Here is a 13279-nt window from a genome sequence, read left to right as displayed (position 1 = left end):
ACTGCAAATTGACATAAAACAGAAACAGCCACACCGATGCAAATTTTTCATGTGTGTGTGTTTGTGTGTGTGTTTGTGTGTCGTCAGGCGTGTCGTCACGGATATGTGCAGCATCTGGAACACCTGCTGTTCTACGGAGCGGACATGAGCGCTCAGAATGCTTCTGGAAACACTGCCCTGCACGTGTGTGCTCTCTATAACCAGGTAATACACACTCATTCACTCATATGTTTTCACTTAGCAACCAGATAACACACACATATACACACACTTCAGGCTCAGATGCCTGAACCCACAAGGACACACTCAATCATACTGCCTGAAATTTCTGCACTCTTTCCAGCCAGGTAAAACAATCAGATGCAGACATCTATATGTACGTGGCATTAGCAATTAGTATGATGTGTAATACAGTATGTTATTGTAAGTATCAGAGTTAATGAGCATATACAAAGCAGCAAGGTCACAGATTGTTCATGCAGTCACACAGAAACACAAAGAGTGATCTCATCCTCAGGTGTGTGTGTGTGTGTGTGTGCCTCATGCATTTTAATTCTGCTCTTATTAAGTATTAATGGATGCTCCCACAACACACACCCACACAAACACAAAGACAGTCTTTTAGAACTCGCCTGAAAACACATGGAGTCACAGAACTCACATGTGCTGTTTTCCTTTAATCTCCAGCTCTCTCTCTCTCTCTCTCTCTCTCTCTCTCTCTCTCTCTCTCTCTCTCTCTCTCTCTCATGCTATCAAAACTGTTATTGCTATTTAATTGTCTGTGAACCTGCTTCTAAAGTAAATCTCAGTTGTTTGCCATTGAGACTGGCTGATACATTGGTCACACCAGGGGTTTCCAAACTTTTTTTTAAAGGGGGCCAGATTCGATGATGTGGACACAACGGGGGGTCAGATACTTCTCCACACACACACACACACAAACACAACACACACACACACACACACACACACACACACTCATGATATATATGTGACACTGTAACACAAAACCAGTCTTTAGTGTCAATTTTTCGAAATCGAAATAAATAAGCTTTCCATTGATGTATGGTTTAGTTGGATCAGAGAAAACCGCCTTTGAAGTTGTCCAAATGAATTCTTAGCAATGCATATTACTAATCAAAAATTAAGTTTTGATATATCTACGGTAGGAAATGTACAACATATCTTCATGGAACATGATCTTTACTTAATATCCTAATGATTTTTGGCATTAAAGAAAAATCTAGAATTTTTACCCATACAAAGTATTTTTTGGCGATTGCTAAAAATACACCACATATATATGCGAGTATACAGTTTACAGCAACAGTAGCTTGACTTATGCTGAGAAAGTAAAAATCTGCAAATATTTTAGCAACCTTGTAATAATTATAATATCTAGAAAGGCTTTATAGGATTTAGTTTATAAACACATTTATTTAGAATAAATAGAAATGGCACAAAACTGCTTATAACTAAAATGTCTTTCATATGGCCTATATTTCATTACTCATTGCATTACATTCAGTAGGCCTACATGTCTACATGAATAATAAAACAAAATTGTATATGAATACCCTGCATTTCTGCCACAATACCACAGTTACAGTTAGTGTTACAACAGTAAGTACATTGTAAATGTTGGTGATTTGTGGATTGTAAAGTATTCTAACTGTATTGTTGTCACAATGTTCCCTCTGTTTCTTCGTCAGAATGTCAGTGCTGTTTCATCTGCCTTTAAACTAGTTTCAGTCAGCGTGGCATCTGTGGTTTGTATCACAATCTCCCAGCACTGTTGATCTCTGTCTGTAGGCAGAACTCATAACGGTCCATGCAGAGCCGTTCACAAGTAGCTCTCTTCCACTTTAGGCAGCGAATATGAGTTATTATATTGTTGTCACTGGTGTTTTGCTGCTATATCTAGCCTAAAATGTATTGCTGTCACCTTGTGTTGACATTGTGAATCTGCATGATTGGCCATTTGAAATTCATCCACAGACCAGACTTTAGACACCCATGGGTTACATTATTAGGCTAAGCTTTGCAATTTTTTTTGTTTTTTTGTTTTTTTTGAGGATTTACAATACTATAAATATAAACAGTGTTTTACTACATATATTTATATACTATATGCACCTATCTGAGTTGATAAAATTGTAAAATTGTAATTAAAAGAGGTCTCTTGTGCTTCCCAAATCGGCAAGGCAGCATTTATTCATAAATAGTTATTATATTTTTGAAATATATTTGAATATTATTTCAAATTGTAATGTGTTTTTATTATAAAAATTTGACCTCATATTTTAAAATGTATTTTTTTTTTTTTTTATGTGATGGCAAAGTTAAATTTCAATCCTTCACATTTAATCCTTCAGAAATCATTCTAAAATGCTGTTTTGGTGCTCAAGAATTTCTTATTATTATCAGTATTCAAAACAGTTATTTTGCTTAATATTTTATGTGGAAACTTGGATACTGAGAATTTATTTAGAATATATAAATATATTTTTATGAATAGAAATTCATAAAAGAAATTGAAATTGATATCAGATATTACAAGATACTGTCAGTTTTGATCAATTTAAAGCATCTTTGCTGAATACAATTTGAATGAACTATGATTTATTTTTTATTTTTTTATGATTACTTGCAAAATGTATGGCTGATTGTATGTATGTTTGTTATTTATAGTTTTGGTCAGAGATTGAGCTAAATATAAAACTTTGATATATTGTAAAAAAAAAAAAAAAAAACAGTACAATTATGGAATATAATTCAGGGGAAACTCAATTAAAAACATTTATTAATATTTTCTAATATGCAAAATGCTTTCTTTTATGGTTGGAGTTATAGTTAATTAGATTTAGTTTTATATAAAAGCATTCAAAGTCTAAGTCTTCGTTTTAAGTGTGTGTGTGTGTGTGAGTACTAATTTTACAGCAGTGGTCTCTGTTTATCTTCATTCAGCTCATTATAATGAGATTAAACTACAGCTGACCTGCACTAATGTAACATCCAGTCTGGATGAAGTCAGTTACAAACAGAACAATAACATCTAAACATCTACAAAAACATGAAGAAAAGAGGACACCATACAATGAAACTTGAACTTCTAAAGCATAAAAATAGTGCTCTGAGTATTAAAGAAAGATCCTAGATCATAGTTCATCCGTTGACGTCTAATGATATTCTGTAAATTATTTTATTCAATATGGGCTTCAAATATTTATCTCAATTGACATATCTCAAATACAAACTCACATGCACAGCACTAGGAATCTCACATCTTTCTGAGCCGTATGACACATGCACTCCAACAAGAAAGAGAGCTGCTGAGACAACAAAGAAAATCACATGCAACAAATATAGCAAAGGACTATGTTACTGCGTGTTTGTGTATGTGCTGTACTAAACAAATTTGCTGAAAAATGTCCTCGGATATTAACCAAGTCTGACAAAATGGTCCTTTTAGAGATGTTCTCTAAAGGGCAAATTATTCTTAAAAAGATGATAATTGTCCAAAAGGTGCTAATACGGTCAACTAGTCAGTTTTAACATTATTTAATTAGAGTAAAAAGTAATATACCGTATTTTCCGGACTATAAGTCACACTTTTTTTCATAGTTTGGCTGGTCCTGTGACTTATAGTCAGGTGCGACTTATTTATCAAAATTAATTTGTCATGAACTAGGTAAATGTGTGTGTGTGTGTGTGTGTGTGTGTGTGCTCCCTTACGAGTGCTCAGCAGTGATAGCGAGTTTTAAGGACTCTCTGTGGATGTTTAGCTCAGGCTCAGAGGAGATGTTAGAGTGGATCGATTCCCAGAAAGAGCCTCTGAGAGCATGTATCAGCCCGAGGAGAGAGGCATTACTGGATAGACGAGGGAAAATCTACGAGGGCAATGATGAAAGAAGAGACAGAGAGAGTGTGAAATAGTGCTAAAATGATGAGGAGAGCAGGAGGAGGTGAAAGAGGAAGAGACGACCACCTGATGTGGAACAGAAGAGTGAATTCACAGCTATGGATAATAAGACGGCTGATGAGATTTGTCTGTGTGTGGGAGTTTGGGTTTTGCTGGCTTTTTGGGCAATAAATGTCCAATTGAAGACAATAAAAGCTGAAGAACCTACAGTTCGACCACCCACTTCGCGCTCTCCATGAATAAATGTCTCATTATCCATCAACGGCAAGTCTCCATGAATATTTCTAGGCAAAAGTATATTTGTGTAAGTTCATGTATGTTTCTATTCAAACTTTAATGACAAAAAAAAATTAGAAAAAAATAAATAAAATGAATACATTAATAAAAAAATAAAAAAATATGCATATATATATATATATATATATATATATATATATATATATATATATATATATATATATATATATATATATATATATATGCATTCATTTTGATGATATTCTCACAAGGAAAATTGCTCTTTAAAAATAATATCTAAATATTAATGTACAAAAATGTATATTTTACAATTAGAGCTACTTTTGTTTATATATATATATATATATATATATATATATATATATATATATATGTATGTATAAATATATATGTACGTTATATATGTTTAAATATGTGTCTCATTAATCATGTAAAAATGCCAGAGGTAAGATTTGTAAGACTTGTAAGATTTCTGCACTCCAAAAAAAGGCATAATTTTTTACTATTTGCACCTGTTTGGTTTTACCCTTTTTTTTCAAACTGCTTAGAATCAGAATAAATCTGTTAATTGAATGCAATTAAAAACAAGTAAACAAATAATGATTTAATTTCAAATGTATGAACATGGTCTGAATATGAAGCTGTTGAGCAAGCAATAATCTGTTAATTAGAATGTATGGGTTTGAAACAAATGTATTTATTGGTAAACCTAAACCTGGTTACTCTGTTTTTAAAACATTCAGTTCATTAGGACTATTATGGATTTCTTTTTTTACCACTTTCATCTATGTATATCTGACAATTATATATTTTAATATCACATTAAAAACTGTGTAGTTCAAATTTGATATGCAATTCAAAAACAAAACATCCCGCTAGGATATTGTGGGTTTTTGTTGGGTGTTGCTGTGTGGTTATGTGTTATTAAGTGATTGCTAGTGTGTTCAGTGTTATGAGCTTTTTCGCTGAACATAAAATCTGACCATAAACTCGTTTTTTAATGAACGTCTTGTTTGCATATCTGAAAGAGTTATGTCTTTAATATATTCTTGTGTATTATTTTGGTATCAATCATTTTTCTGTGCACTCTAGCTGACCTTTGATGGCCTCATTCTATCTAAGTGGACAGTTCATGGCCAAAAGAGCTGCAAAGTTAATCAGACTTTATGGCGACTTTATTCCATCTGTCTCTGTGAGTCTAGTTTAACAGTGATGTCCAGTATCTTAGTTGTGTTCTTATAAAGTTCCACCACTAGAGGTCAGATGTTGCTCTATTGTCCAGCAGACATTCGGCCCATTGAAACATCACATTGGCATAAAAGCCACATTTAGTAAAGTTTGCGTTTTCATACATACTGTTTCTCCAGACCGCTGCGGTTCTGATGACTTTTGATTTATTATTTTACAGTAGTGTATAAAGCATATTATTTTTCACTTTTGAAGGTTTGTGTCCTTTAAATGGATCAATAAATGCAGAATAGGGTATTAGAGATAGAGAGCAAAAGACAGAAAGAAACAGGAAAAAAATCTGTGTGATTTGGAAGCTCAATCATCGTTCTGTTAATGCACTCTGCAGTCGAAATTACATATTGATTTTTGCAAAGAGCCATAGCATTAAACACATGCAGTGCTCCACTCTGTCTCCTGTGTGACAGACTGTTCCTAATATAGCACACTATCATACTACTGTCATACTGATCATTTTGCAGTATGTGCTGTATAGAATGCATGGAACCAGGCGGTGCAGTTTTTTTCTTGACTCATTATTTGAATCTTTTCACAAAATTTGACTGGCAATACTAATTATTGTGTTTAAGTGTGTGTGTGTGTGTGTGTGTGTGTGTGTGTGTGTGTGTGTGTGTATATATATATATATATATATATATATATATATAGGAAATCATTTTTTTCATGATTCTCTGGTGACAAGAAAGGTAAAAGAACAGCATTTACTTGAAATAGATTTTTGGAATTTAAATGAAAGTTCAATAACCAAATAAAAACAAAACAGCGAGACAGCCCCTCACGGACAGCTACCAAACACAAAATAAAGCCCAGGCCTGGTCCTCTCTCGTCCTTCACTGACGTCGCTCCTCTTTTGTATCCTTCCGATCTCCTCCGCGGGACTCGAGACCGCTGAGTGGAGCAGGTGTCGCTCATTTCCAAATCACTCGGCTCCGCACAATCGCTCTCGGCCCCGCCCCACTCGTCACATACACTAAAAAGTATATATATTTATATTATACTTATCTAGCTACAATATGTACAATTGCATAGTTATATAACCATTTATCTATCTATTTTTACCAGAGACACTTTTAATTTGTGTGTTTGCAAGAGAGACCAACAGAAAGTGCATTACAAGTGTAATGAAATATCAGCACACAGGTTCCACTGAAGGTGTGTTAGTGGGCCAAGAGATGCTTTCTCACCACTGTTAGGAATCTAGGACACCAATCCCAGCTGAGTCATGTCTGTGTGCTACAGTTCCTAAATGTGTGTGTGGACTGTCAAAACTGTCTACAGAGAAAGAGAGAGAGAGAGAGAGATGATAGCCAGATGCTGTGCTGACCTTCTCAGATGCCCACAGAGAAACACTGCCATTAGAGCAGCTCTGTGTTCATGTCTCTCTCTCTCTGTTTCTCTCTCTGATAGCAGACCTACATTTGAGCTGGTGAGCTAATTGGTCCCAGTGGAACATCAGTTTTGTCATTTCTGTTGTTGTGAAAGCGACACACACGCACACAAACACACTCATCCCACTCCAAAACTTTCTAGGGCAAATTTTCATGGACATGCAATGTACAAGTTTTACTTGCAACAACTTATCACAGCGCTTGTAATCTCTCTGTTTGTCTCTCTCCAGGATAGCTGCGCACGAGTGTTGCTGTTCAGAGGGGCGAATAAGGAGATTAAGAACTACAACAGCCAAACTGCCTTCCAGGTGAGAGCGCAAGACCTCTGGCTTCCTGGAGATCAAACACCGTGAAAGAGTCTGTGGAGCTGGATCTAATTTAAACTGATGCTGTCGTTCACAGCCCACAGAGCCAAACTGTATTTAACTTAAGGCCAGGAGCAGTTTCAGGGCTGCCTCATGAGAATTCTTCCTGGCATTCTTGTGCCGTGAAGACATCTGCCTAGATAACATTTGTAGGCACTTCTGACAAAAAGGATGGTAGGCAGCCAAATGATGAGACACCTCGATTTGACCAAAATGAAGATAAGCTCTTTTGCAACTACCTCAGAGAACATTTTGATTTAAGATAGTGGACAGTGTAAAAGGAAATGTTGATATTTTAATCAATTTTACAATGGAAAGGTGGTGCATAAATCTAAAATTTCTTACATACAATGGTACTAAAAATATTTTGAAGAATAGTTTGGCTATGGTACCATGTAAAAATATAATAACTGATAAGAAACCATGGAACTTTTTGTTGGTTAACTTTGGTATTACCATCATGCCAGTGTCTAAAATCTATATGTACAAAATCGTTCAAAAGTATAGGGCCAGTACGATTTTGTCAGATATTTTGAAAATCTCTTTTTCTCACCAATGCTGCTTTTATTTCAGTAAAATTACAGTAAAAAAAAAATACTTTGTCCCTGTAGCTCAAGTTCTAGAGCATTGCGTTAGCAATTGGTTGGGGGTTCGAATCCCAGGGATCACGTTAGGAGAAAATTGTTAGCCTGAATGCAATGTAAGTCACTTTGGATAAAAGCGTCTGCTAAATGCATAAATGTAAATATTTGAATTAAAAATTTAAGTATTTATTTAATTTAAAATTTAATTTATTGCTCTGATGCAAAGCTGATTTTTAGCGTCATTTCTCCAGTGCCCCATAAACTTTTAGAAATCATTATATTTTGCTGATATCATGCTTAAGAAACTTTTTCAGGATCATTTCATAAATGCAAAGTTCAAAAGAACAGTATTTATTTGAAATAGAAATCTTTTGTAACATTATAAACGTCTTTACTGTCACTTTTGATCAACTTAATGCATCTTTGCTGAAATACAGTATTATTAAAAAATAAGCATTGGTGCAGAGTTCAACCTTTTAAATAAATATTGTAATATACTTCAATTTTTCAATCTGTGGTCCACACTACCCCTTCAAACGCCATATTCTACTAGTTGCTGGGTTTTGCTGAATCTGTGTATTAACCATGTCAGCATTTGTTGGTTGTCAGTGTAAGCAGCATGACAAGTCAAATGGTTCACTCGTGCACTTTCAGTCCACATGTACAATGTGATGCTTCATGTGATCATGCTAACAGTATATTGGGATTGGTGTTTTTCTGCTTCTGTTCCATGATGCTCACTGCTTGAACTCACAGTACAATTGATTTTGACACAGATTTTCTGCTCAGATCAAAGTTAATTTGTTAGTACAAGGGAGGGGGAACCCGACTTGGTGCGGCTGCATAAATCAACAAGGAAACCATTACACAGCTGCTTTGATTCAGCTTTTAGTGAGGAAAAGTTAATTAGTCCTCACAGTTGTAAGTATCATTTTAGACAGAATTACATGAGTTATTGGTCTGTGGTCTTTATTTGAGGCATGTTTGTTCACCGTTCACTTACAGAAAATTACCATGGTGCAATGGTCATTTTTACATTTAATGAAAACATTGTATACAAACATTTAAAGTGCACACAAGTTTTTAAAGGAACATTTAATATAATTATGTTTCTATTTTACTACAATTTGTTGTTGAAATATAAGGTGTATGGGAACATAGTGCATATGTTTAGCGAAATGTTCCTGTCTACAGTTATTTTTTCCTAGCTAACTATCAAGCTATATGGGAAATGAAGTCTGTCCTGTTACATGTTTTGTTGAATACTTTCCGTGACTGAAACACTGATTTCATAAGACGTGATAGATTTCAGTATGTTTTACTGGATCTTTCAGCATACCTCCTGATGTTAATTCAAGAGGCGACTACATCATCCGTCACACCACATTAAAGAGCACCAAAACCATATTCATTATTCACATTTTGTCACTAAACTGACAGAATTTGAAAGATGAGCTTTCGTTTCATATTAAAGCACAACACTTGAAGTTGTTGGATGGGAGGCAGGCGTGATACAAATAATATATAGCGAAGTTTAGTTGACACATCAACAGGAAATAACCTAAATAGACTAAAATATTGATCTTGGTATTTAAGAACTGATATCGGTTTATCAAGATGAAAATTTAAATTAGTCACGCAATATTGTCAGCCCAACCCTAGTGCTTCGAATTATACTTTAGTATATCCTGCATAACTTCACTCCATATTCTGACACTCTGCTGCTGTATATAATCAATATTTCATGTATTTATTTATATTTGTAAACAGGATAATCTATGTTTATTTGGTAGTAGCCAATGAATGACAACTGACTGTACATTATTGCTTATGGATTGCTGGCTTTGTTTTGCTTTTTTATCCTGTTGCATGCAGTGTTATAAATCTGTAACTGGGGTTTTTGTTTGCCCAGGGATGTTTGGCAGAAATATAACCCATTTGTCTTTCTCTCTGTAGGTGGCTATTATAGCTGGAAACTTTGACCTGGCAGAAATTATAAAGACTCACAAAGCATCAGATGTTGGTAAGTGGCTTGTATAGGGTACCTCCACCATCATTAGCCGTTATTGTATTTGCAAACAAACGCAGACAATCTCTTGTGTTAATGAATCCTTACAAACACAAACCACGGCCAGGAAACATGAAAATGAGAGTGCCCCCTGTTTGAGAGTCTGCAGCGTTCGGGTGAATGAGAGTCATCACTCTACTCGCCCGCGTCAAAGGCAAGGCTAGCTCATTCGGTGTGCTGCCAGTTGTTGCCCCGCTGTAATGGATCGTACCCATTAGTGTGGAGTACCATTGTCATGGCGACAGAGCGGGGTTAATCCCCGAGGCTCAGCAGGTGTTGGGAGTTTGATTTGAGCCAATGGGAGCATAGCCGCAGGCTCTGGTATCTCATCAGATCGGTGTGCGACCTCGATGAAGGATGGGACGTTTGCTCTCACGCACACACAGATTAAAAACCCACCTTAAAACCCACTATTTACACGGCAGGAGCTGGTATTTTGTCACTAATGCTGAAGCTTCTCAGGATGTTTCCATTCTTGGTCTTTCTCCACTCATTTCCTTCCCATCAGTCACCGAGTGAGAGGAAAAGAGAGTGAGTGAGTGTGTCCTGAATGGCTTGGACTGTTGGCTTTCCACTCTGAATGTATGGGCTGAAGAGTAGAGGATTTAAACAAGCAGACAGCTTGACTACAGAGCGCAGTATTTACACTGCTTCAACAAGCAGCCCATCTTACTGGAACTGGCCCATACATGTTTTCTCTGGGCTATACACACACACACACACACAACTAACTGAATAAATGTAAAAAGCTATAAGTAGGCAAAATACGCAAGCCTTCACCCATTTTTTTTTTTTTTATGGTACAAATACAGTCTTGAAATATGAAATACATTATCACTCAATGTTCAGTGTAACATCAGTTACACTGAGGCAAAACCAATTAAGAACCACAGGTCTAGGATGTATTGAGTGGCATGTTCTTGTTCTCATGCCCTGCTCTGATTGGCAGAGAGCTGTTCATGTCTGATCAGGTGACATGTGGATGTTCAGTACAGCGGTTTGATCAATACTTAATTTACATTAGAGATTAGAGAGAATCGGCTATGAGACTGACAGCAAAGCATATGTCAGGATGACGGCGCTGTGCTCTCTTTCATCCTGCTTTTCTCTGTTTATCATTCTCTCTCACTCTCTGTCTATTGTTGTATCATTAAATAAGTCTGTCATTGGGCCATATTAACTTTTTTGACCCTGAAATATACACACCATGCATTTTTATCTTCATATTAGCTTTAAAACAGCAACAGTACTGAGGTTTTCCTTCATCTAGGAGAGGTGAGATATTGCCATCTAGTGTTGATGGTCTGTACTAATTGCTTTCCTCAGTAGAAAGAAAAATCCGCCTAATATCTCCCCAAATATGTCCCAAGCAAAAGACTGCTGTGCTAGTGGTCAGGACAGGAGGAAGTGTGTTTTGGTAATAAATTATAGATGAGGTGCTTTGTAATTGGCGTATATGGGAGGGTGTTTGAGACGAAACCCATTGAAACACTTGCAATACACATTGAAACCTTGCTCGTACATGTGAAACACTTGCGCGCATATGGGAAACACAATATATCTGTGCATATATATGAAAGACATGTGGTTACATAGAAACTCTTTGCATATTCCCTGTAATTGCCCACATACTGTTGTACCCGCACAAAGACTGCACTTTCAAACATTCTCACGTATGAGAGAGCATAAACATGTTCAGTGTGTCCGGAAGTCGTTTCATTGCAACCGGAGGTTTAGTTCATTTGGAAACAGAAGCACTGCAAAGAGTTTCTTTGTCACCGGATGTCTTTCATATATATGCACAGATATATAGTGTTTCACATGTATGTGCAAATGATTCACATGTATGCGCAAGTGTTTCAATGTGTATTGCAAGTGTTTCAATGGGTTTCGTCTCAAACGGCATCCCATAGGAGTATGTCTTTAGCTTACCACTTTGAATGCCCGATGAGGTTCCTGTACCCTACATTTACAAATTATGCTAATTGTACCTGACAGTTTGTCACGTACGGCCCCCTCTTGTTGACACCTGCTTTTCCTGTTTCTAGTGCCTTTCAGGGAAACCCCTTCCTACACAAATCGCCGGCGCGTGACCGGAGGCGACTCACTGACATCATCACGCTTGCTGCCTCGCTCCGCCTCCGACAACAATCTGAACAACGTGGCTGACACAGGCCCCGCCCACTCGCCCGTGCCATCTCTGAGGAGCCTGCCCCCTCTGGCGCACACTGGGATCGACGCGGCGGCCGACGGCAGCCTGCAGAGCACAGGCAGCTCGCTCTCCTCACACTCCCGCTCACCTTCCCTCCAGCGCATCAGTCAGGAGCCCGGCACGCAAGCAGTACGCCGACACACGCCCCTCACGCACTCCCACAGCCGCGGACGCCTCAGGTGAGCATCGCACATCCACAGTCCTGATTTGCACCTGCAGATTTCCACCCGTACAAATTGCCTGCCCATTGGAAGTTTGATTACTCAATATTTTGCTAATTTGATTATGCATTTCATTATTCTTCATACACTATAAAAAAGCTGTGTTTGAAAACAACCCAACCCAATTACCAACTTAGTTTAAAGAGTTAAACAAAATTGTTTTATAAAAAGTCTATGAAAATTGTTGAATGAGCCAAATTTGACCAATTGTTTTGTGGATTTGTTCTTTTCCGCCAATGAAAATAGTCCCACTACAGGCAAAGCCTCAGGCTTAGCCTCTAAGAAACACACAGGCTAAATTAATACAGTTTCCATAGCCAGCATTTGGGCTGAAAACAACCCAGCATTTTTTTTGTGTGTACTAGTTTATTCATCTTACCACAATTGTTCCATGTTTATATCCATTCCCATCAAAACAGTTCAGAAAAGTCTGTAGATTCAGTCTGTGTTTGTGAATATTTACTCCTCCAGCAACGTCACTGTCAAATGATCAGTTATTAATTGTAATTCTCAACATATCAGTCAGACATCGGCCACCGCAAGAGGGGTCAGACAGTGACAAAGTGTGATTCGATTTCTAAAGCATTCACCTGAAAAAAAAAAACAAGTCTTGTGGAGGCACCATGGTTCAGTGGTACCGTTGGATTTGGACTACGGTATTTTTTTTTCCCCTGCTCAGGGTGAAACTATTAAAGGAGTAATTTGAAAATACAAATAGTAATATATAATATAATTATTAGTACTGTCAGTAGAAAAAAATTGAGGGGGGGGGGGGGTGTTCTTAATCAGTATATTTGTCTTGTTTACCAGTCAATTTTCATTTAAATATCCTTTAAAAAAAGAAATTTACTATGGTACTTTAAAATATACCATGGTACTGAAATTCATGTTGAATGGCATTAACATGGTATTTCCAAGAACACTGTTATAGTGGCATGCCACATGTTATTGTATAATACTATAATATAATACATAGTGTTAAGTACCATAATACTTTGGTACTTTGAAACATA

The 13279-nt window shown here is 36.7% G+C and overlaps 1 protein-coding gene across 1 annotated transcript in view; it reads left to right on the top strand.

The window, feature by feature from the left end:
- The window catches only part of LOC127934552 (SH3 and multiple ankyrin repeat domains protein 3), a 144154-nt gene that overhangs the window by 59967 nt on the left and 70908 nt on the right, over positions 1 to 13279 (top strand). Inside the window, exons 7-10 of the mRNA XM_052532012.1 lie at positions 88 to 204; positions 7047 to 7124; positions 9722 to 9788; positions 11882 to 12224. Coding sequence (XP_052387972.1) covers positions 88 to 204; positions 7047 to 7124; positions 9722 to 9788; positions 11882 to 12224 — 605 coding nt within the window. The remainder of the gene's footprint in view (positions 1 to 87; positions 205 to 7046; positions 7125 to 9721; positions 9789 to 11881; positions 12225 to 13279) is intronic.

This window comes from Carassius gibelio, chromosome A18 (assembly GCF_023724105.1).
Source record: "Carassius gibelio isolate Cgi1373 ecotype wild population from Czech Republic chromosome A18, carGib1.2-hapl.c, whole genome shotgun sequence".
NCBI lineage: Eukaryota > Metazoa > Chordata > Actinopteri > Cypriniformes > Cyprinidae > Carassius > Carassius gibelio.
Note: the sequence above shows the minus strand (reverse complement) of the source record. Positions and strands in the feature narration are given on the sequence as shown.